Source organism: Zea mays, chromosome 2 (genome assembly GCF_902167145.1).
Source record: "Zea mays cultivar B73 chromosome 2, Zm-B73-REFERENCE-NAM-5.0, whole genome shotgun sequence".
Taxonomy (NCBI): domain Eukaryota; kingdom Viridiplantae; phylum Streptophyta; class Magnoliopsida; order Poales; family Poaceae; genus Zea; species Zea mays.
The window spans coordinates 201151779-201174394 of record NC_050097.1 but is presented as its reverse complement, the minus strand read 5'-3'; the positions used below and the strand labels follow the sequence as shown (position 1 = coordinate 201174394).

At 52.2% G+C, this 22616-nt stretch overlaps 1 protein-coding gene across 2 annotated transcripts; it reads right to left on the bottom strand.

The window, feature by feature from the left end:
• Positions 1-17518: 17518 nt before the first annotated feature.
• On the bottom strand, positions 17519-22219 carry TAC1 (Protein TILLER ANGLE CONTROL 1). 2 transcript variants are annotated; one of them, XR_004855902.1, is made up of 5 exons: positions 21743-22219; positions 21512-21578; positions 20785-21413; positions 20197-20319; positions 17519-17834 (listed from the first exon to the last, which is right to left on the bottom strand). XR_004855902.1 is itself a non-coding variant. In NM_001177173.1 (5 exons), the coding sequence occupies exons 1-4, from the start codon at positions 21752-21754 to the stop codon at positions 20233-20235; spliced, it is 792 nt and encodes a 263-aa protein (NP_001170644.1). In that variant the 5' UTR covers positions 21755-22173; the 3' UTR covers positions 17520-17834; positions 20197-20232. The 2 variants fall into 2 exon arrangements, 1 of the variants encoding a protein (NP_001170644.1); NM_001177173.1 differs by having other exon boundaries at positions 17520-17834; positions 20197-20316; positions 21743-22173.
• Positions 22220-22616: the final 397 nt, after the last annotated feature.

The following is a 22616-nucleotide window of genomic DNA, read 5'->3' as shown; positions in this document are numbered from 1 at the left end:
CCTCCGCCTCGCCCGACCCAGGGGCTCGGACTCGGCCTCGGCCATGGAAGACAGACTCGACCTCGGCTTCGGAGGAGCCTCCACATCGCCCAACCTAGGGCAAAGGCTCGCCACGTCAACAGGAGGCGCCATCATCACCCTGCCCCGAGCCGACTCGGGCCGCAGGGAACAAGACCGGTGTCCCATCTGGCTAGCTCCGCCAGATAGGCAATGATGGCGTCCCGCATGCTCTGTGACGACGGCGGCTCTCCGCCCCCTTACGAAAGCAGGAGGACGTCAGCAAGGACTCAACCGCTCCGACAGCTGTCCCTCCACCAGGCTCCGTCGCTCCTCCGACAGCCACGACACCACACCAGCTGGGTGCCAAAATCTCTCTGGCTGCCACATCGGCATGTACTTAGGGCGCTAGCTCACCCCCGCTAGACACGTAGCACTCTGCTACACCCCCATTGTACACCTGGATCCTCTCCTTGCGCTTATAAAAGGAAGGACCAGGGCCCTCTTAGAAAAGGTTGGCCGCGCGGGGACGAGGACGGGACAGGCGCTCTCTTGGGGCCGCTCGCTTCCCTCTCCCGCGTGGACGCTTGTAACCCCCTACTGCAAGCGCACCCGACCTGGGCGCGGGACGAACACGAAGGCCGCGGGATTCCCACCTCTCTCACGCCGGACTCCGGCCGCCTCGCTCCTTTCCCCCCCTTCGCGCTCGCCCACGCGCTCGACCCATCTGGGCTGGGGCACGCGGCACTCACTCGTCGGCCTGAGGGACCCCCCGGTCTCGAAACGCCGATAGTTGGCGCGCCAGGTAGGGGCCTGCTGCGTGTTGACGAACAGCTTCCCGTCAAGCTCCAGATGGGCAGTCTCCAGCAACCTCTCCGACCCGGGACGGTGCTCCGTTTCGGGAGTCTCGAGTTCATGTCCTTCGACGGCAGCTACGACATGATACTCCTTCCACCGCCGCGCGACAACGACAATAGCGGCCGACAGCCCGCCCGTCGGCGGCGGAGTCGACGACGTCTTCCCCGCGTGGTGTAAGGACAACATTCGAGCTTGCCCCGTCCTCTCCCCCGCCAATGGAGGAGGAGGCGGGGCGACCAAGGCCAAGCGGGAGGCCGCGCCTCGCCGGCTGTCGAGCGAGTCAACGTCCCCAGCGCCCCAACGGGGGGCGCGTCGGGCGTCGACCTCGCGTTTGAGACGAAGGCGAACGTCGTCTCCCCGCGACACGCCAATCCCGAGCAAGCGGACGACGCCAGCGCGCTCGCGGAGAGCTTGCAGGACGTCGCCCCGTACCTGAGGCGACGGTGCAGTCAGTCCTCGACGTGACTTCATCGCCGCTCGACGACCAAAAGGTACCAACCGATTCCCATCCTACGCCATTTGGACTCAGCCTCAACCTGCCTAGCGACCTTGCTTTGGCGGACGCTCTCGTAGGGGCGAGTTCAAACCCTCTGGGGTTTCGCATGCGGTCGCCTAGGGACCGGCTGACGGACGTCTCGACCTACGGGCCCTCTGGATCCGAGGAAGATGACGACCCCAACATCTGTTGGGATTTCTCTGGATTTGGCAACCCCAGTGCCATGAGGAACTTCATGACCGCATGTGACTACTGCCTCTCCGACTGTTCCGACGGTAGCCGCAGCCTCGACGACGAGGACTGCGGCCCAAGCCGCGAATGTTTCCACGTCGATCTAGGGGGTCCCTCCGAAGGCAATCATCTCGGCATGCCGGAGGACGGTGATCTCCCTAGGCCGGTGCCTCGCACTGACATCCCGCGGGAGCTAGCTGTGGTCCCCGTTCCGGCGGGGGATCACGACCCACAGCTCGAGCAAGTCCGCGGGGCGCTGGCCAGGCTCGACGAGGGAGCAGGAGCGCTTGAGCCAATCCGCCGGGACGTCGGGCAGGCATCGGCGGGCCAACCCCCGGCCGGGGAAATACGTCACCTGCCCCAGGGCCTCCAGCACCGCGTCGCCGATGACGTCAGGGTCAGGCCACCACCCGCATCCAGTGGGGTCGGTCAGAACCTGGCGGCAGCAGCGATGCTTCTCCGCGCGATGCCGGAGCCGTCAACCACCGAGGGTCGGCGAATCCAGGGAGAGCTCAAGAATCTCCTGGAAGGCGCCGCGGTCCGACGGGCCGAGAGCACTACCTCCCGAAGGCAAGGATACCCCTCGGAACCTCATGCCGCGACTTCCTGATTCGTGCGGGAAGCCTCGATCTACACCGGGCGCACGCGCAACACCGCGCCTGCGGCCCCGGGCCGCCTCGGCAACGAGCACCATCATCGCGACCGTCGGGCCCACCTCGACGAGAGGGTGCGTCGAGGCTATCACCCTAGGCGTGGGGGACGCTACGACAGCGGGGAGGATCGGAGTCCCTCGCCCGAACCACCCGGCCCGCAGGCCTTCAGTCGGGCCATCCGACGGGCACCGTTCCCGACCCGGTTCCGACCCCCGACTACTATCACAAAGTACTCGGGGGAAACGAGACCGGAACTGTGGCTCGCGGACTACCGCCTGGCCTGCCAACTGGGTGGAACGGACGACGACAACCTCATCATCCGTAACCTCCCCCTGTTCCTCTCCGACACCGCTCGCGCCTGGTTGGAGCACCTGCCTCCGGGGCAGATCTCCAACTGGGATGACCTGGTCCAAGCCTTCGTCGGCAATTTCCAGGGCACGTACGTGCGCCCCGGGAATTCCTTGGACCTTCGAAGCTGCAGACAGCAGCCGGGAGAGACTCTCCGGGACTACATCCGGCGATTCTCGAAGCAGCGCACCGAGCTGCCCAACATCACCGACTCGGATGTCATCGGCGCGTTCCTTGCCGGCACCACCTGCCACGACCTGGTGAGTAAGTTGGGTCGCAAGACCCCCACCAGGGCGAGCGAGCTGATGGACATCGCCACCAAGTTCGCCTCTGGCCAGGAGGCGGTCGAGGCTATCTTCCGAAAGGACAAACAGCCCCAGGGCCGCCCATCGGAAGATGCTCCCGAGGCGTCTACTCCGCGCGGCGCCAAGAAGAAAGGCAAGAAGAAATCGCAAGCGAAACGCGACGCCGCTGACGCGGACCTTGTCGCTGCCGCCGAGTACAAGAACCCTCGGAAGCCCCCCGGAGGTGCCAACCTCTTCGACAAGATGCTCAAGAAGCTGTGCCCCTATCATCAGGGGCCCGTCAAGCACACCCTTGAGGAGTGCGTCATGCTTCGGCGCCACTTCCACAGGGCCGGACCACCCGTGGAGGGTGGCAGGGCCCGCGACGACGACAAGAAGGAAGATCACCAAGCAGGAGAGTTCCCCGAGGTCCGCGACTGCTTCATGATCTACGGTGGGCATGCGGCGAATGCCTCGGCTCGGCATCGCAAGCAAGAGCGTCGGGAGGTCTGCTCGGTGAAGGTGGCGGCGCCAGTCTACCTAGACTGGTCCGACAAGCCCATCACCTTCGACCAAGCTGATCACCCCGACCACGTGCCGAGCCCGGGGAAATACCCGCTCGTCGTCGACCCCGTCGTCGGCAACGTCAGGCTCACCAAGGTCCTTATGGACGGGGGCAGCAGCCTCAACATCATCTACGCCGAGACCCTCAGGCTCCTGCGCGTCGATCTGTCCTCCGTCCGAGCAGGCGCTGCGCCCTTCCACGGGATCATTCCCGGGAAGCGCGTCCAGCCCCTCGGACGACTCGACCTTCCTGTCTGCTTCGGAACGCCCTCCAACTTCCGAAGGGAGACTCTGACATTCGAGGTGGTCGGATTCCGAGGAACCTACCATGCGGTACTGGGGAGGTCATGCTACGCGAAGTTTATGGCCGTCCCCAACTACACCTACCTGAAGCTCAAGATGCCGGGCCCCAACGGGGTCATCATCGTCGGCCCCACGTACAAACACGCGTTCGAATGCGACGTGCAGTGCGTGGAGTACGCCAAGGCCCTCGCCGAATCCGAGGCTCTCATCGCCGACCTGGAAAGCCTCTCCAAAGAGGTGCCAGACGTGAAGCATCATGCCGGCAACTTCGAGCCAGTGGAGACGGTTAAGGCCGTCCCCCTCGACCCTAGTGGCGACGCCTCCAAGCAGATCTGGATCAGTTCCGGGCTCGACCCCAAATAGGAAGCAGTGCTCGTCGACTTTCTCCGCGCGAACGCCGATGTCTTCGCGTGGAGTCCCTTGGACACGCCCGACATACCAAGGGATGTCGCCGAGCACTGGCACCCGGGGGCTGCACGCACCCCCGGGAAAGGCCGCTTGTCATCGCCGACGTTCTGGAGCCCGGAACGTACGAGCTGGCCGGCGGTCAAGGCGAGGTCTACGGCAACGCTTGGAACATCCGACAGCAACGTCGCTTCTACCCTTAAGAAGTTTTCAAGCTGTTCGCATACCTCGCTCCCACACAAGTCTCAGTCATCAAGGAAGGGTCGGCCTCGCCTCGGCAGAGCCCGACCCTCCCTCGGGGGCAAAAAAGGGGGAACCCCTCTGCGTCAAGATTGGGTGTACCTCTCCGCATCCAAAATTTTCGATCAAAAAGGCTTTTGCGTTCTCCCAGCTATATCAGAAGCAGGGTCCCAAGGAGCGAACGTGGGTGCATGTAAGTGGCAAGGCCGACTGAGCCGAGGGGTTCCTATGCCTCCGGGTTAAGGACACCTTCACTCGTCACCCGCCACGAAAAATGACCCCTACTCGGGAAGTCACCCTGTTATTGACAAACAAAGCCGGACACGCAAAATAAAAGGAAGAGTACGACTTCATACGATGGAAATAAAGTGTTCAGGCCTCAGCGGCCGCAGGAAGACACACGCACATCCAACAGAAACTGTTCCAACAAGAGTTAGGTGTCGCCTTGGGAAGGAGCCGCGCCTTCAGCTCCGTCTCCACCTTCGGTAAGGTCCATCTCGGCTTCCGGCGACGGCGCAGGGGGGAGGATTTCCGCCTCGAAAGTGGTCGCCAGCACTGCGCTCGGACCCGCGGCGACCGCGTCGAGCCGTTGGACTTCCACCAGGGCAGCTTCGTCTTCGTCAGGAAGACAATACCCCTCGCTAACCCGCTCCAGGTCCACAACGTAGTGGGAAGCGAGCACGGCGAAGGCTCGCCTGACGCCATGGTGTAGCGCCTCGCGGAGTCTGCCACGCGCGTGATCACCCAAGGCTTGAAGGCGGCTTTGAGGGGAGCTTCCTGAAGGGACGTCGCCGGAGCCAAGGATCCGATAAACGTCCGAGACGGCTTCGGACATGGCCGCGAGGTCGGCCTCCCTCTGCTCGGCCGCCCCGGCAAGCGCCTCGGCAAGCGCCTTGGTGGACTCATCGAGGGCGGACTCGAGCTCTGCGAATAGCCAGAAGAAAGATCTCAAACACAAGCAGAGGAAACAAACAAGAACAAGAACCAAGGATGGCTAAGGCATACCTTCGGCTCGGGCACGCTGCTCCGAGGTCGCGACCTGGGCTGCGGCTAAGTCGGCAGCGAGGGTTTCGGCCCGGCTTTCGGCCTCGGCAGCTCGGCCCCGAGATTGGTCCCGCTCCTCGACGACCTGGACGAACTCCGACCCCTGCCGTTGCACCTCTGCGCGCGCCGCAGCCGCCTCCGCGCGTGCCGCTGCCGCCTCCGCGTGCGCCGCTGCCGCCTCGGCTCTCAGGTCAGCGCAGAGCAACTGGAGGTCCGCTACCTCGGCACCCTGCTAAGAAAGGCGCGCAGTAGCCCCGGCAAGCGAGGTCCTCAGGGACCACAGCGAGCCCCAGACGTCGACCTCGCGGCGGATGAATGACGACTTGGCGACGCTCCGATCCGTCAGATCCTGAGGGAAGGAAACGGGGCGTCACGAAGAACGCCTCGGTCACAGAAGAGAAAAGGTATGCCTGAAACCGTTACCTGGAGGATTTTGGGGACGTCCCTACAGAAAACCTCCAGCGACGACCGGAGCGACCCCACCGTTGCTTCAGCACACTCGCGGAGCTCATCCCAGGACTGGTCCTCCCGTTCATCGTCGAGAACGAAGACGGGGCCCGAGGCCTCACGGGTCTGGAACCGGAGCAACTGGCGCCAGACCTCGAGGCTCCGCCGCACAGCGACGAGGCCGCCGCCCGGCGGGACGGATCGCGCCTCCCCGCCCGCCTCTTCCGAGGCACCGGGCGCCGACGCATCAGCCGTCTCGGCGTCGGCAGCAACCGGTCGCTCCCCGCCCGGGACGGCGGCGACTTCGGTAGCGGCGGGCGCCGGCATGGCCGGCACGATCGGTGGGCTCGGGACCACGTCGGCGTCAGCCGCCTCCCCTATCACAATGGCCGCCTCGGCAGAAGAGCCAGCCTCGGGAACCTGCTCCACGGTGACCGGCGCCGCCCGAGCCCCCTGAGGTGGAACGCTATGCGAGAGGGTCGGCTGAACGGCAAGGCCCGGAGCGGCGCTGGCCGCACAAGCCGGCGTCGTCTTAAGTGCCTTCCGGGGTGCTAGGTCGGTCAGGCCATGGCTTTGCTTGCTGAGGAGAAAAGAAAAATCACAGCCGGGACATATGAATGGAAAGCCGGGACGAAGGCATTCCGAGATACTTACCCGCTCCGGGCCATGATCCACCGTGCCTGGGGGGAAGTCTCTTGGATCCCGGCCCCCGGAACCGCCGCCGAGGTCTGCTTCGTTGGCAGCTTCGGCACCGCCCTCGCTTTGGATGCCCGGGGGGCAGATTGCCCAGGCACCGTAACGGTGGCCTGAGGGTCGCCTCCCTGCGCTGCCGGCGCGGGCGGTGGCTCCTGGGGAGCAGACGCCCTGGCCTGCCCCCCCCCCCCCCCGGGGTCGCCTCGGCTCCTCCGGTCGAGGGGTCAGGGGCCCTCTCGGGTTGCCCTTGCCCCTCAGGCCGGGACCCCGACGTCCCGACTCCGGGGACTGACGGTGTCAGCCTGCTCGGGGGCTGGCTTGACGACTCCTGGCCAAACCCCAAGCCGGGGCTGAGGCCAAAACGGGCGGCCATGTCGTCCTCCTCGTCATCATCTTCATCATCGTCGTCGTCGTCGGGTGTTTCCGGCGACGGCTCCCTCGGGAGCCCCTCCCTCTCCTGCTGGCGACAGCGCTTTTCCAAGGCGTCTCGAGCCTGCCTCCGCTCGCGGGCCCGGGCCTTCTCCGCGTCCTTCTTCTTCTTCCTCTCCTCCGCGGCAACCCGCCGCGCTGCTCGGTCCACCGCGTCCAGCGAGACCCGTGGCAGGGAAGGCTTGTGCCACCCCACCTCCTGAAGAGGAGGGGAAAAACCCCAATCGTAAGAGCCAGGAGCAACCTGAGGTATGAAGAAGGAAGAAACGGACACTCACCAGAATCACACACCCTCGGTCGGGGCGCATCAAAAGCTGGGAGAAGGCGTGGGGATCAGGCTTCCCCAACGCAGCGGACACCCGCCATTGGAGGGCGTCGAAGGGAAGAGGATCAAGGGACATCCGCGAGCCTTCCCAGTCGGCCTCCGGGGTCATCTCCCAAAGCGACAGCCGTCGCTCCGCCAAGGGAAGCACCCTCCGACGGTGGATGGCGGCAATCACTCCCGCAGCAGTGAGTCCCCCCTTCCGCAACGCCTCCAAGGCCTGGAGAAGTGGCTCGAGGTTCTTCTGTCTTTCGTGCGGGGTCCCGTGGCGCCAGGCGTCGGTGGCAGCGGTGACTACTCGCTAGGAGAACGGCGGGAGCAACTCGCCGTCGTTCCGGAGGTAGAACCACCGGCGCTGCCACCCCTTGTTCGAGGACTCGAGGATGGCAGGAATATACAGCGACGCCCGCGACTGCCTCAGCAGGATGGTGCAGCCGCCGGCCCGCACCGCTGCGCGGACTTTCCTCTCCCCCGTTGGCGAGGCAAAAAGCTCCGCGCAAAAGAGATGGGTCCACAAATCCCAATGGGGGGCGATCCCCAAGTACCCCTCGCACACCGCCACGAAGATGGCGGCCTGCGAGATGGAGTTAGGGGTGAGGTTGTGCAACTCCACCCCATAGTGGTACAGGATCGCACGCAGGAAGCGGCCCGCCGGCACACCGAATCCCCGCTCGTGGAAGGAGACAAAGCTCACGATGTCCCCCGGCGGTGGGGACGAAGCGGCTCCGCCCACGGGAGGAATCCACTCCGGTCGCTGCTTATCGGTGAGAGGACGGAGCAAACCCTCGCCGACCAGATCCTCCAGGTCACTCGCCGTCACCGTGGAAAAGGGCCATGGATCGCGCGGCGAGATGATGGTCACCCGGTCAACCATCACCAAGCGAAAGGGATGGCGGCGCGAGGGGCAGGAAGGGCGGTTTCCTCTTCTCTGGCTAAATCTCTCGGGTTGCAAAAACCTAAGAGACAGGCAAGAAGCGGAGCAAAGAACCGTCACCGGACCCTCTCCCGGGTATATAAAGACCGAGGCGAGGCCGGTTCCAACGTTCCGCCCGGACCGCACGCGGGATTCAAAAACGTGAAGCGAAACAGCCGTTCCTCGAACGGCTCGCGCACGCGTAGCGGCCGCCCCGCCAACCACTCGCCCCGTCACATTAACTCCGCAGCGGGACAGCCGACGCTTCTGGCAGGAAAAGCGGGCGACGCTTCGCCTTCGCCGAAATAACCGCGCCAAAAAAGGTATGTCGCGTCGTTCGATTTCGTATCCTTTTCCTTTTTTCCTCTTTCTCTATCTCTTGCAACATGGACCGGGAAAGGGGGGTACCCCGAAAAGGATCCTTCCCCGCGAAGGAACCAGGCTCCGAGCCTCCTTACTGATCAGAGGTTCGAAGGCTGGCCCCCCGAAGGGTTCAACAGCCGCCTCAGATCGCGTGGGCCCTACACCCACTACTGGTCAGAGGTTCGAAGGCCGGCCCCCCGAAGGGTTCCACGGCCGCCTCAGGCTACTCGGGCTCCGCGCCCATTACTGATCAGGGGTTCGAAGGCTGGCCCCGAAGGGTTCACAGCCGCCTCAGACGCCGAGCGAGGGATGACCAGAGGTACGTTCGATACATAACCAAGGCTCGGGCTGTGCTCCCGAGGTACCCTAGGACATTTCCGAGACCAGCGGGAGCGATCTTGTAACGGAATCCCATCGGAGGGAGGCATCGAGCCCTCGGACCCCGTCGCCAGGGGACCGGGTCCGGCAGATCACCCGCAGGTACTTTTGGGCGTGCCTCTGGGCCCCTAGCCGACCCCTAACGAACGGGGCACGGACGTCCACTCGGATTACCCGCTTGCAGCTCACCGGAGACACCATGTTCGGCGCCCATCGAGGGCAACATGGCGCTTTCCCTCCCTCCTCCTTGCAGAAAGGCGACGTAGGGGCGTATGTAAAAAAAGCCGAGTCTGTCCCTGATCGCCCTCTCGCCCTGTGCAGAGGCTCGGGGGCTGCTCTCGCAAACCCGGCTCCGCCCGAACCGTTGACAGCGTCAACATACCAGCCCGAGAACTTGGGCCCCGACCGTACACCCAGGCTACGGCCAGTTCGCATGAGGGAACAACCAGACCAGCCGAAGCATTACGCAAGGCATTAAGACCTCGAAGGAGTGAAACCACTCCTCCGAGGCCTCGGGGGCTACACCCGGCGGGTGCGCTCGCGCGCACCCACCGGAACAAAATGCAACCGAGAAAGGCTGGTCCCCTTGCAAAAAAGTGCGACGAAAGCCTCCAAGCGAGTGCTAACACTCCCTTCGAGGCTCGGGGGCTACTGTCGGGGACCATAATTAGGGGTACCCTCAAGACTCCTAATTCTCAGCTGGTAACCCCCATCAGCATAAAGCTGCAAAGGCCTGATGGGTGCGATTAGTCAGGGATCAGTCCATTCGAGCGACTCGATCACACCTCGCCCGAGCCTAGCCTCGGACAAGGGCAGCCGACCCCGGAGGATTTTCGTCTCGCCCGAGGCCCCCCTCCAACGGCGGACACATCTCCGGCTCGCCCGAGGCCCTACCTTCGCTAAGAAGCAACCCTGACTAAATCGCCGCACCGACCGACCGAATCGCAGGAGCATTTAACGCAAAGGTGGCCTGACACCCTTATCCTGACGCGCGCCCCCCGGCAGAGCCGAAGTGACCGCCGTCACTTCGCCGCTCCACTGACCGGCCTGACAGAAGGACAGCGCCGCCTGCGCCACTCCGACTGCAGCGCCGCTTGACAGAGTGAGACTGACAGACAGTCAGGCCCTGCCAAAGGCACCATAGTAAGCTCCGCCCGACCCAGGGCTCGGACTCGGGCTAAGTCCCGGAAGACGGCGAACTCCGCTCCGCCCGACCCAGGGCTCGGACTCGGGCTAAGTCCCGGAAGACGGCGAACTCCGCTCCGCCCGACCCAGGGCTCGGACTCGGGCTAAGACCCAGAAGACGGCGAACTCCGCTCCGCCCGACCCAGGGCTCGGACTCGGGCTAAGTCCCGGAAGACGGCGAACTCCGCTCCGCCCGACCCAGGGCTCGGACTCGGGCTAAGACCCGAAAGACGGCGAACTCCTCCGCCCGACCCAGGGCTCGGACTCGGGCTCAGCCCCAGAAGACGACGAACTTCGCTCCACCCGACCCCAGGGCTCGGACTCCGCCCTGGCCTCTGCCGACGACCTCCGCCTCGCCCGACCCAGGGGCTCGGACTCGGCCTCGGCCATGGAAGACAGACTCGACCTCGGCTTCGGAGGAGCCTCCACATCGCCCAACCTAAGGCACAGGCTCACCACGTCAACAGGAGGCGCCATCATCACCCTGCCCCGATCCGACTCGGGCCGCAGGAAACAAGACCGGTGTCCCATCTGGCTAGCTCCGCCAGATAGGCAATGATGGCGTCCCGCATGCTCTGTGACGACGGCGGCTCTCCGCCCCCTTACGAAAGCAGGAGGACGTCAGCAAGGACTCAACCGCTCCGACAGATGTCCCTCCGCCAGGCTCCGTCGCTCCTCCGACAGCCACGACACCACACCAGCTGGGTGCCAAAATCTCTCCGGCTGCCACATCGGCATGTACTTAGGGCGCTAGCTCACCCCTGCTAGACACGTAGCACTCTGCTACACCCCCATTGTACACCTGGATCCTCTCCTTGCGCCTATAAAAGGAAGGACCAGGGCCCTCTTAGAAAAGGTTGGCCGCGCGGGGACGAGGACGGGACAGGCGCTCTCTTGGGGCCGCTCGCTTCCCTCTCCCGCGTGGACGCTTGTAACCCCCTACTGCAAGCGCACCCGACCTGGGCGCGGGACGAACACGAAGGCCGCGGGATTCCCACCTCTCTCACGCCGGACTCCGGCCGCCTCGCTCCTTTCCCCCCTTCGCGCTCGCCCACGCGCTCGACCCATCTGGGCTGGGGCACGCGGCACTCACTCGTCGGCCTGAGGGACCCCCCGGTCTCGAAACGCTGACAATACCCGAGCACCGTGGCAACTGTAGTATGTTTATACCGGGCAATGTTATACAGACTTGGGTATTTGTGTTGAAGTGTAAAGTTCCCCAACCACTTATCTTCCCAAAATCTGGTTGCATGCTCGTTGTTAACTTTGAACATACCATTAGCTAGAAAAAGGTCTTTGACTTTCATCAATCCAGACAAAAATGTGAATCTCCTGGTTTCCTAACTACCTGCCCAAAGGTTTTGTTACCTAAGTATTTCTTTCTCAAAATTTGTTGCCACATCCCATCCTCATTTAACAACCTAAACAACCATTTACTTAGTAAACACTTATTCTGAATATCGATGTTCTTAATCCCCAAACCTCCAAAATCCTTGGGTTGGCATAGAATATTCCACTTAGCCAATATGTATTTTTTTCTTTTGTTGATCAGATTGCCAAAAAAATCTAGACCTCAGATAATCCAATTTTTTTAAAACCTCCCTAGGTATTTCAAACAAGGACAACATATACAATGGAAGACTCGTAAGGACCGAATTAATAAGGACCAGCCGTCCTCCATAAGACAAATGTTTGCCCTTCCAGCTACCCAATTTCTTTTCTATACGTTCGAGCAGGGTGGCCCAATCAGCATTACTAAGCTTCCTAACGTGCATAGGTATGCCTAGGTATCTGAACGGGTAAGTCCCTGTCTTACATCCGAAAAGCTGGGAGTATAAATGTTCACTTTCTTTAGCCGCACCAAAGCAGAAGATTTCACTTTTATGGAAGTTAATTTTAAGGCCTGACAATTTCTCAAAAGCACATAAGATGAGCTTGAGATTACAGGCTTTCTCATAATCATGATCCATAAAAAGAATAGTATCATCTGCATACTGAAGGACAAAGAGGCCATCGTCCACCAGATGAGGCACGACACCACTAATCTGACCCTCTCTCTTTGCCCTATTGATTAAAATAGCAAGCATATCCACTACTATATTAAATAGAACCGGCGAGAGAGGGTCACCTTGCCGTAACCCCTTCTTAGTTTGGAAGTTATTGCCTAGCTGTCCATTCAGTTTAATGTTAACATGGCCTTTTTGAGTAAAACTACTAATCCAATCACACCACTTTTCTGAAAATCCTTTCATCTGTAAAGATTGTCTCACAAACGACCATCTAATCTTATCATAAGCTTTTTCAAAGTCAATTTTAAACACAACACCACTCGGTTTTTTCCTATGCAGCTCATGAATGGTCTCGTGGAGTACCACTATCCCTTCCATGATATTGCGTCCTGGAAGAAACGTTGTTTGGGTTGGACTAATGACTTTATGAACTATATTTAGAGTCCCAAAATGTGTTTTAAGTTTTCAGAGTTTTGAAATTTACCTTTTTTGAAATTTTAAAATTACCTCAGATGGAGATATAACCAGTGACGGATCTAGGATCATGGCAAGAGGCTAGAAGCTAACTATTTTTTCTCTTCATATTCTTCCTCCTTTTCTCTTCACCTTCTTATTCCTTCATCTCCCTTTCCCCTCTTCTTCCTTCCTCTCCCTTCTTTCTCCCTTCCTCTCTCTTTCTCCTCTTTCTTCCTCTCCCTTACTCCCTCCTACTTGTAAGCTGCCGACGCAGGGGGCTGGAGCCCACCCAGCCCCCCTCTGGATCCGTCACCAGATATAACCAAAGTTGTAATACTCGACATGATATAAGACTTCTATGTTCAAACTTTTTTATTTGACTTTTTAGGGTGTCAAGTATTTATGACAAGATCCACTAAAGTGAATAAAAAATAAAGAAACTTTCACTTAGTCATAAGTGAGTTTTGTGGTGTATATAGTGTAAGTCTATTTCATGCTAGAACATTGGTTGCAAGAAAATATATATCATTGGAGTGTTATTAAAAAAATTGCCAAGGTAATTCATATTTCCTTAAGTGCTCCAAGTAAATTGTTGTAACCCTCAAGAAAAAATGCTTATTTCTAGATATTCCTCTTAACCACCAATATAATAGATTTGTTGTATTCTTGATAGTTAGACCTTATATTTTATAGACATAAATGCTCTCCTGACATGATTGTGAAATGAAATATGGTTATTATGGCACGTTAATCCAATAAAAAGGGTACAATTTTAAATTGTTATGCATTACCGAATGCGCATTGACACTCAATTTGAGATGTCTATGTAGTTTTAAGCCAACATGCAACATACTAAATTCCTAATATTATATGAAGGCAAGTATATATCAAAGTTAGGGTCCAAAAAGATATATAGCTTTGTAGCTAATAACCTTTTCATTTGAAATTATTTAGAGTCCAAAAAATGTTTTAAGTTTTCAGAGTTTTGAAAAATGAATGTTTTAAATGACCTGAGATGGAGATATAACCATAACCAAGGTTGTAATACTCGACAAGATATAAAGTTCAAACTTTTTTACTTAAATTTTTTTAGGGTGTCAACTATTTAGTACAGGATCCACTAAAGTGAACAAATGAAAGAAAGAAACATCCACCAGGAGTCCAGGAGTGATTTTCTTGCCAGTTTTTATGGTTTCGTTGAGGGTTTCTCGTCTAGCCCTAGTAGTCTAGTACACAGCAACCAACCATGGCTTATACCTGGCATCATTATTGGAATTGAGTCCAAGAGAGGGCAATTAGTAGTGATAAGATTTGTCCATCACTGTCGGTTTTGAAGCTGATGGTTACTGTACAGCCCTATAGGATGATATCACTATCGATTGACAATGATAGGAGGAGTGTCACTGCCAGATCAATACCACACACAGCAGTGATCTGGTGAGTGCCCGAATTAGGCCTGTACACGGCAGCGGAGTATAATTCCACGCATACGCTTCAGTTACACAGCGTGATTTGATCGCTAATATGTGTATTATAAATACTCACTTCGACTTAGAGGTGTTTGAATATTATAGAGCTAATAACTAATTAACTTAAAAATTATTAGTACAATTAGCTAACTAATAAATAGCAACCTAACTATTAACTAATTTACTTAAAATACCTAATAGCTAAATTATTAACTAAATTATTTGGATGTCTCCAATTAATTTAGTTACTAACTATTTTAAATATTAGCTCTAGTGCATTCAAACACCCTCTCGGGGTAGGGGTAGAAACAGATCGAATACGCACGGATATGAATTCGAATGACATAGTTTACCATATTTTAGTTTGGATTCGGATACGAATTCGAATATCTTCGGATACGAATACAAAACAGATAGTCGAATCCGAATTCTTATTAGGATATTTATTCAATTCAACTCAAACAACCCTAAAATTTAACATATGTATATGTGGATTTTTATTTAAGTACAACTTTATATAGTTAATAGATAGTTAAAACAAACTTAAATTAAAATAGATTTCTCATGGTCCTCCATATCCAAGTCAACAAAACTATATAAATAATATTTTTAAACTATCAAAGCATGTAACAAAAGGTAAACAACAACACATAATATTTAATAAGTGACATTTGTACAAATACAAGTAAATTAAAATTGATATAAAATAGTAAATGTACCAAGAAAAACAAATTTTCCGTTCTAAAATGAATGAATGTCCTATATAAATGTGTGTACCAAAACTTAAATGAAAACATGAAAAAATTTATCTATATATTGTAAAGTGGAGAGTTATAGTTGAATGTTTATGGAACTTCGTTGAGATGTGTTCACTATATAGATAAAGTGGAGAGTTATAATTGAATGTTTATGAAACCTATTGAATTTTATTATTGAATATCACTAGAAATATAAGGTTGATATATATATATATTTATTTATCATATAAATATTTTAAATATTTTAAATGTTTTAAATGATATATATCATTTTTAGTATATTATTAAACTTAAAATTATTTTAATTAGTGATTAGTGATAAAGTTAAGTTTTAAATGGTTTTATGAAACATACTTTTTACGGATACGGATACTATCGGATGTTTCATGGTTTTTCGAATACGAATATGGAATCGGATAGAGAAAAGTACTATAAATCGAATTCGAATATATATCCATTTGACATTCATATTGAAATTGAATACGAATACGGATATCCATATTATCAGTTTTAGTGAATACGAATACAGATAATTCGTATCTCTAGACATTCATTTTTAGCCCTACCTCGGATCGCCTTCAAATAAAATGAAGAACTCTTCAAATAAAATGAAGAACCTTTAATTCTTTTGGATCACCTCGTCCACGATGAACTTGGACTTTTACTGCTGGTGCTGAAAAGGTTACGACACGACACTGGAATAATCATAGTCACTACCGCCTCCAGTATATCTACTGGTGATTGTTCGCTCTCTAATTCTAGGGCATATTTAGTTTCAAGCTACTAAAGTTTAGTTACTTTTAATCACGAACCAAATAGGGTGACTAAAACTTCCCGACTAAAGTTCAGTCCTCTAGTCAACAAGGAAGTAATTAAAAGTGACTACAAGTGGATTTTCCGCACGCACTTGTCCTTCCCCACTTTAATGGCCTAGGCATGGTACGCGAACAACACATGTGAATGCATTAATTAAGGGTAATACAGTCAATATGCACAGTAAGTTTAGTTACTGAAACTAAATAAGGTACTTTAGTGACTAAACACTAAAGTGTAGCCAAGTGATTAGAGAAACCAAACAAAACCCTAAGGCAGTGTGGCTACCAACAGCGAGCCAAATTAATTAGCTCGCGCTAGCCAAATGAGCTAAATCTAACCTTGATTTTTTTTTTATGAAACTGAACACACCCTTAAGGGTTTGTTCGATTGTATGGGGTCCTTCGATCCACTCCTATCAAATAATACCTAAAGAGAAAACATATCTAAGAGCTAGTCTATTTATATATAGAAGAAAACATATAATCAATTATCAAATTCGCATACATATATACTTTTATAAAGTAGAAATATCTTTAACCGCGGGAGAGATGGCCTCTTTATGCAGTCCAATGGATATAGTATAGCGCAACCCAACAAATAGCACCTCTTCACAGCCATTAGTGGAAGCATTGTACTATGGCACTGGTGTCGAGATCTTATCCGATCCCAGACAATAACTTGTCTTAGATTTCAATGCTTGAGCACTAGTGACGATTATAATGGGGCATTGCCTGTTCACACATCCATCGCATCATGCGTCAAACATGAAGGTAATCAGGTAGAAGAACCTCGTATCCCTCCGGAGGGCCACAAAAATCCAAGCGCTCAGAGCAAAGTTCAGCAGCAACTAGTACAACAGTAAGGCTTTGTTCGTTTACACCAATCCCGCTCTGGATTAACATGGATTGGAATTAAATCCATGCTACAATCCATGCCCTAAAATAATCCATGACTACTTAAATTTTTTTATTCGTTTAAACTCATCATGAAATATAAACCAAAGGTTTGGGAATTTTTTAAATTATGGAAGACATTGATTCTATCCATAGCTCATTAGGTATGGAACAAATCCATGAGATATTGCACAAGTTTACATTAGAACTCATGGATCAAAAGAATAACTAGCTTTAAAAGACACATGGATTAATTGATGGATTTAATCTCACCATGGAATTTGGTGTGAGATATGGATTCATCTAATCCATACCTGGATTAAATTCATGATGAGATTTCATCCCATATAACCGAACAAAGCCTAAGCTGAAACAGTGAAAAGTGCTCGGTACAGGCTCACGTCCTCTCGATGGAGAGACCCAAGCCGCTAGCGCAAGCAAAGCGACGCCACCGACGGAAACGGCGGGGGGGACAAGCACAAGCACATCGAATCAAATCACTCTTGCACGCCAAGTTCAGATTCAGACCCGGCATCATGGGGCTGCCGCCGAATGCGAATGCGCGTGGACGACGACGACAGCGCACTGATGGGCGGGCACTGTTCCCCTTGACAGCGGCGAACCGGTCTGCCGTTCCAGTCCCCCAGCTCGTCCGCTTCCGCCCGACGACGACGACGAGATACATTCACGTTTCAAGCACCGCCGCCCGCCTTTTCCGCTCGCTATGATCATCAGGTGCCATGCCGCTGCATGGCGGTTGCGCTTTGGCGCCATCGGGAGGAGAGGGGACGTATCTGAGGCGTCTGCTGTTCCGTGTCGCAGCAGCTGCCGGCAGCGTCCTCAGGACATGGCCCCTCTATGGCTCTATGCACACAGCACGGGCCGCGGCCATCAGCCATCGACTCGACGCGACGCGGATCGACACGGCCTCCATCCATATACGTTATTACAGGGCAAACGATCGTGCAAACGTAAAGCAGATATTTTATTAAAGAATATATATATTTGGCATGCCGCGACGACAAGGCAGTGCAGTGCAGCGCAGCGCAGGCCGTGGCGCCAGATGATGACAGCTTACAAGATCACAGACACACACCCCAACAGTTGATTTATACATGCAAATAAGCAAGAGAACATGGGAAAGCAGAATGGTTGGTATTCATGCACGCTTCACTGGCGACAAAACACAACAACAAAAAACGGAACTTCCACATCGTCGACGACTGTCCATGGACGCTTCTCTCTGGCAAGGAATCTGAGCCATAGGGATCCAATGTAACCTGCGGATGGTAACATCATGTCAGCATAGAATCATTCGATCAGATAAAACTGCGCGTATTTGTTTATCCATCGCAAAAATCTTACCAAGCATCCTAAAGAAACTGAGTGCAAAACATGAGTCAGCAGAGTGCCACACCACTGCCTTTGAACCCTATTTGTCTGATGACCATGCAAAGGTTTAACAGTTTCAAGGCTACGCAATTTCCCGTCGCAAGCGTATTCAATTTGCCAAAAGTTTTTGGATACTAAGACTAAATGTTTGCCAATATAGTCACGTAAAATTAGACCTAGGCCATCCAAACAAGGGGACCAAGCACACTGCACACCCCAACTAACAACTAGTCCATTAGTTGACCAGACTGAGAAATGGGGTCATGCCCTCCCACCTAGCCTATCTTCCCATTTTCTCTCCCGTTTCTCACGGGCATAAGAGTCTTTACCTAGGAACACTACTAGCTACTCAGCCCATGTATCCGAACAAAGTCTTAGCCAGCTAACGTTTAGTCCCCTAAGGCTATCTCCAGCAGCCTTACTCATTTCCTATTTTAAACTACACTATGTAAACAGTGCAGTCTACAATGTAAAACATTGGCCCTGTTTGTTTCGGCTTCTGGCAGCTTCTGGCCACCAAAAGCTGTTGCAGACTGCCAAACGCTAAGCTTTTCAGCCAGCTTCTATAAAATTCGTTGGGACAAAAAACATCCAAAATCAACATAAACACATGATCGGTTGAGTCGTTGTAATAGTAGAAATCCGTCACTTTCTAGATCCTGAGCCCTATGAACAACTTTATCTTCCTTCACACGTAATCGTAATGATACTTAGATTCTCGCCACAGCCAGATTCTCCCCACAGCCAGAATTTCAGAAAAAAACTGGTTAGAAAAAAGCTGAACCAAACAGGCCCATTGTTTTGCACTGTCATGCACAATCTGCTGGCCATAGCCTAAAGGTGCCTCTAATGGTCAGTTTTAAGTAATTTGAACTAGGGAGAAGAGAAGATCTAAGATCACTGTGTCCTAGTGCATGAGAGATATAACTCCTATATATATCTCTTAACAGCAGTGAGAACATATGAATAAAGTTCACATATTATTGTAGGTGCCCTAACAATTAGTTCTAGTAAATAGTAGACTAACAAATGTGCGAGCCCACTGTTTTTCTGCAATGAAAATGCAGAACCCATCTTATACCACAGATTGTAGTGATGACACAATGCATAGGAACAGCCTAAACTGTTATGATATACCATGAGAGCGATGCGGACAACTGACCCAAGGAGAGTTGGCCCACAATATACATAATACAGGGGAAGAATTGGAAACTTGCCGTTGATGGACTGAATCCATCACCTGGCCAGGTTCATATCTCAAGGAATGAATGGTCTAGGGACATATTATCAAAACATGATCAGTTTCCTGTCGGCTAGCATTTTCCTGGACATGCTCGTCGCGTTGCAGTTTCAATGCTAGGTGCAGGCAATTCTAAGGAAGCCCTGCGACATGGCCGAGAGGAATGCCTTCTAGTTGGACCACGCGCTTTCTAGCTACTCATTATATGTTCGTTTTTGTGTCACTCTTCCAACTACAGTCAGTTCCATAATAGGATTAGCTACACAAACGTCAAATAAAATGAATAATTCCCAAGCAATCGATTTTTTGTGACGTTGGTCTTTTTCCGGATTGCCATCAATTTCATCATCAGATCCAAATAGCACATGGAAAAGGGTAATTATTCTGTAAGAGATGAAAGAAAGGACGAGTTTTACAACTTTACATGGAAACAAAAGGACATGTCAGATTTTTAATCATACTGCAACAGAAGTTGACACATTGAGCTGTGAGCTCCTAATAAATGGAGGCAATATGTGATACACTTTTCTTGGGTGATGTGTTATATTTGGTGCAAGCAGCTGCTTGTCAGATCCAAATATATGGAGGCAGTGTAGAAAATTTTCTTTTCAGACTATCACTTCTTTTATGGATACTAAGAACATCTTTATATAGCAACTGACTTTTCTGCACCCTTCATTTCTTTCCTTAAGGGATATGAAAAAAAAAAAATTATATTCCAGTTCCTCCTAAATGTTGTCGCATAGTGCACGTTCAGTTTTTTTAAGTAAGCAACGATTCAACACGTATCTATTTGTACAATCTATTAACAATCTAGATTTGGTGGCGTGTGCCAAAAAAAATAGCCTGGAAAATATTATTACTTTGTTAGGAAGATTAACCAAGAAAAAATTGCAACAGTACACAATGGTCCACAAAATACCTAGCATGTTGATTTGATAACCAACTGATCCTTGAGTAGGACTCAACAATATATGTAATTCAAAGGACAATTTTAGAAAGCAGATTACCAAATAGAGAAGCAAATTTGTCGGCAAGAATAAACATCATGCAGTAAGGGGGCCCTCTGCATTGCTACGCCCATTGAGCTGCTCTGGGTGGATCTTCTTCCCCAACATCTTCCTCATGACCTACTTAGTTTCATAAGACAACCAAAATCAATAGATGCTTTGCAGGTTAGTAGTCGTTCAGTGCAAAATAGGTTAGATACATCATGCTTGCTTAGCTAGCCAACCATATTTGATCGGGATTAAGAAACTAAGTGGCATGGAATAAATAACTTGGACCACTTCTAGGATAGCAAGAGATGCATAATTATGAGGAGATATGCAATTCTGCCAGTTTAGGACATATGACACAACTTATTAGCCTATAACACATTCTTCTCATGAGCTTCTGTTCTTTCTGGACGAGTATGCCTTTAGGGTGTAATCATATGAGGGTTCTTATATCAGATGAGCCTGGGGTACTTAAATTGCTACAGGGTGTAAATTAAGATAGCAATCAATCAGAGTAGAAAGATTCTTGTCAATATTTGAAATATGATATTTGCAACCGAGAACCGACATAAAGTGTTGGGTGAAGAAAGCAAGCCATACCCGACTTAATTTTCTTGTCGCTTTCAGTGGTTTTGGTGTTGGCTTCCTTGGTTTCTTTTGATGCATCTTTTCCATGCATGATGCATGCTTTGAAGTGGATGCCACAGCAACGTCAATGATATCCTGGCAACTATACTCCCTTGGAGAACTTGATGAGAATACTTCTGCTGCAAATAAATCAGCAAGTGTAGTTCTTACTTTCTCCACCTTTTCTAACATCAGAAGTGGTCGTTCCTGGATATTAGCACCTCCCCCATCTTCCACCTCACGTATCAGGATTTCTTCTGCTACAAAGCATGTAAAGTTGTCTTCTTTCATTGACAATGAATGCATCTTAGCAGGCTCAACAATAGGCCATACTGGTTCACATGGCTCTGTTTCCAATGCAACATCTTCTTTCACCTGATCATTCCTGGGTTCCTCATCATCTCTCTCTTCCACAATTGCTTTCTCATCATCCATGATAAAGAGATCATCTTCTTCAATGCAAGCCACAGGGCAAAGTGAGTCCACGTGATGGCCAAGTGTGCCAATTGCAAGTATACCATTAAGAAGCACATCATGGAGCAGAAGGGCTTCAGTATCTTTCTCAACCACACTATGAGGCACAGAGTCCTTGTCCTCCATGGCTGTTGCATTATTCCAAAGAAAAAGAAGTCGACAAAATAAGAACAAAGAAAAGTATATTAGATCGCATAAAAGAGAGGCATCCTAGGAACATGCTTACCTTTGCTACCATGGATGCTGCAGTACTCAGTATTAGAATGCATCCTCCGATTCAACCAATGAAACACCTGGCAGTGTCATGATTCATGAGAACATGTAGATCATTAACAATATAGGCACTCAATACAAGAATAGCAGCTTCAATATCATGGTCAACAGGATAAAGAGAAACTGCAAAGATAGCACAGATCAAATACTGACAGGGAGTGCATCGTAAGCAAAACTGAATCACCTTTAGGCCCATGTCTCTAGGACCAATCTGAAATCACAGGAGAGAGGCAGACAGTAGCATTAGCCTCAAAGGCATGGCATGGCTTTATATGAAGAACTAGCCCCATAATTGAATGGTCCAGGAGACAAAAGATGGAGTTTTGGTTGCACTGGCTTGGCCTGACTCAAGCCAAGTAAATTCTTTCACTGAGGCCTCACTCGCCCCATAATTGAATCAGGGATGATGACGCGAGTGAACGGCGCGGGGACCTTGGGGGAGGTGGAGAGCTGCTCAGGATCCTCGGGGGTAGTAGTGGAGGGTGCGGCGGGAGGGGGGCGCCAGGGGAAGCGGAAGCGGTGGAGGCAGCGGAGCGAGACGTGGAATAACGCCTCGGTGAAGGAGGGCAAAAGGGCGACGAGGAGGAGCGGGGACTGGCAGGCGAGGGCCCCGCGGGAGGCGCGGCAGGAGCTCGAGGGAGGTCAGGCGGGAGGTGATGGGATGGGGTCCATCTGGGCCGAGCTAAATAGGCCGACAAACGGTACGATCCGTAGTGGTTTGATACTGCACGGTAGGGCGATTCATATTGAGCCTATTTGGAATGTTTCTAACTCTGGTCGAAGCTGGTCCACTCTAAGAGACTAAAGACTATGAGTGGAGTAAGCTCTGAGTGAAGTTATAGTTAACCAAAATGAGTGTTTGGCTACCGGCTCTAAAAATAAAATACAACATAGCCCAATAAAATATACATCCCACCGGTCAACCTCGTATTTACCCTTTCTCCATCTCTTCCTCTCTCTCATCTCTTCCCCACGAGCAGCACCTGGCCACGGAAGTACTCTCTCCGTTCCAGAAATGTTGTCGTTTAACTTTTTTAGACCCAATTTGACCAGTTTAT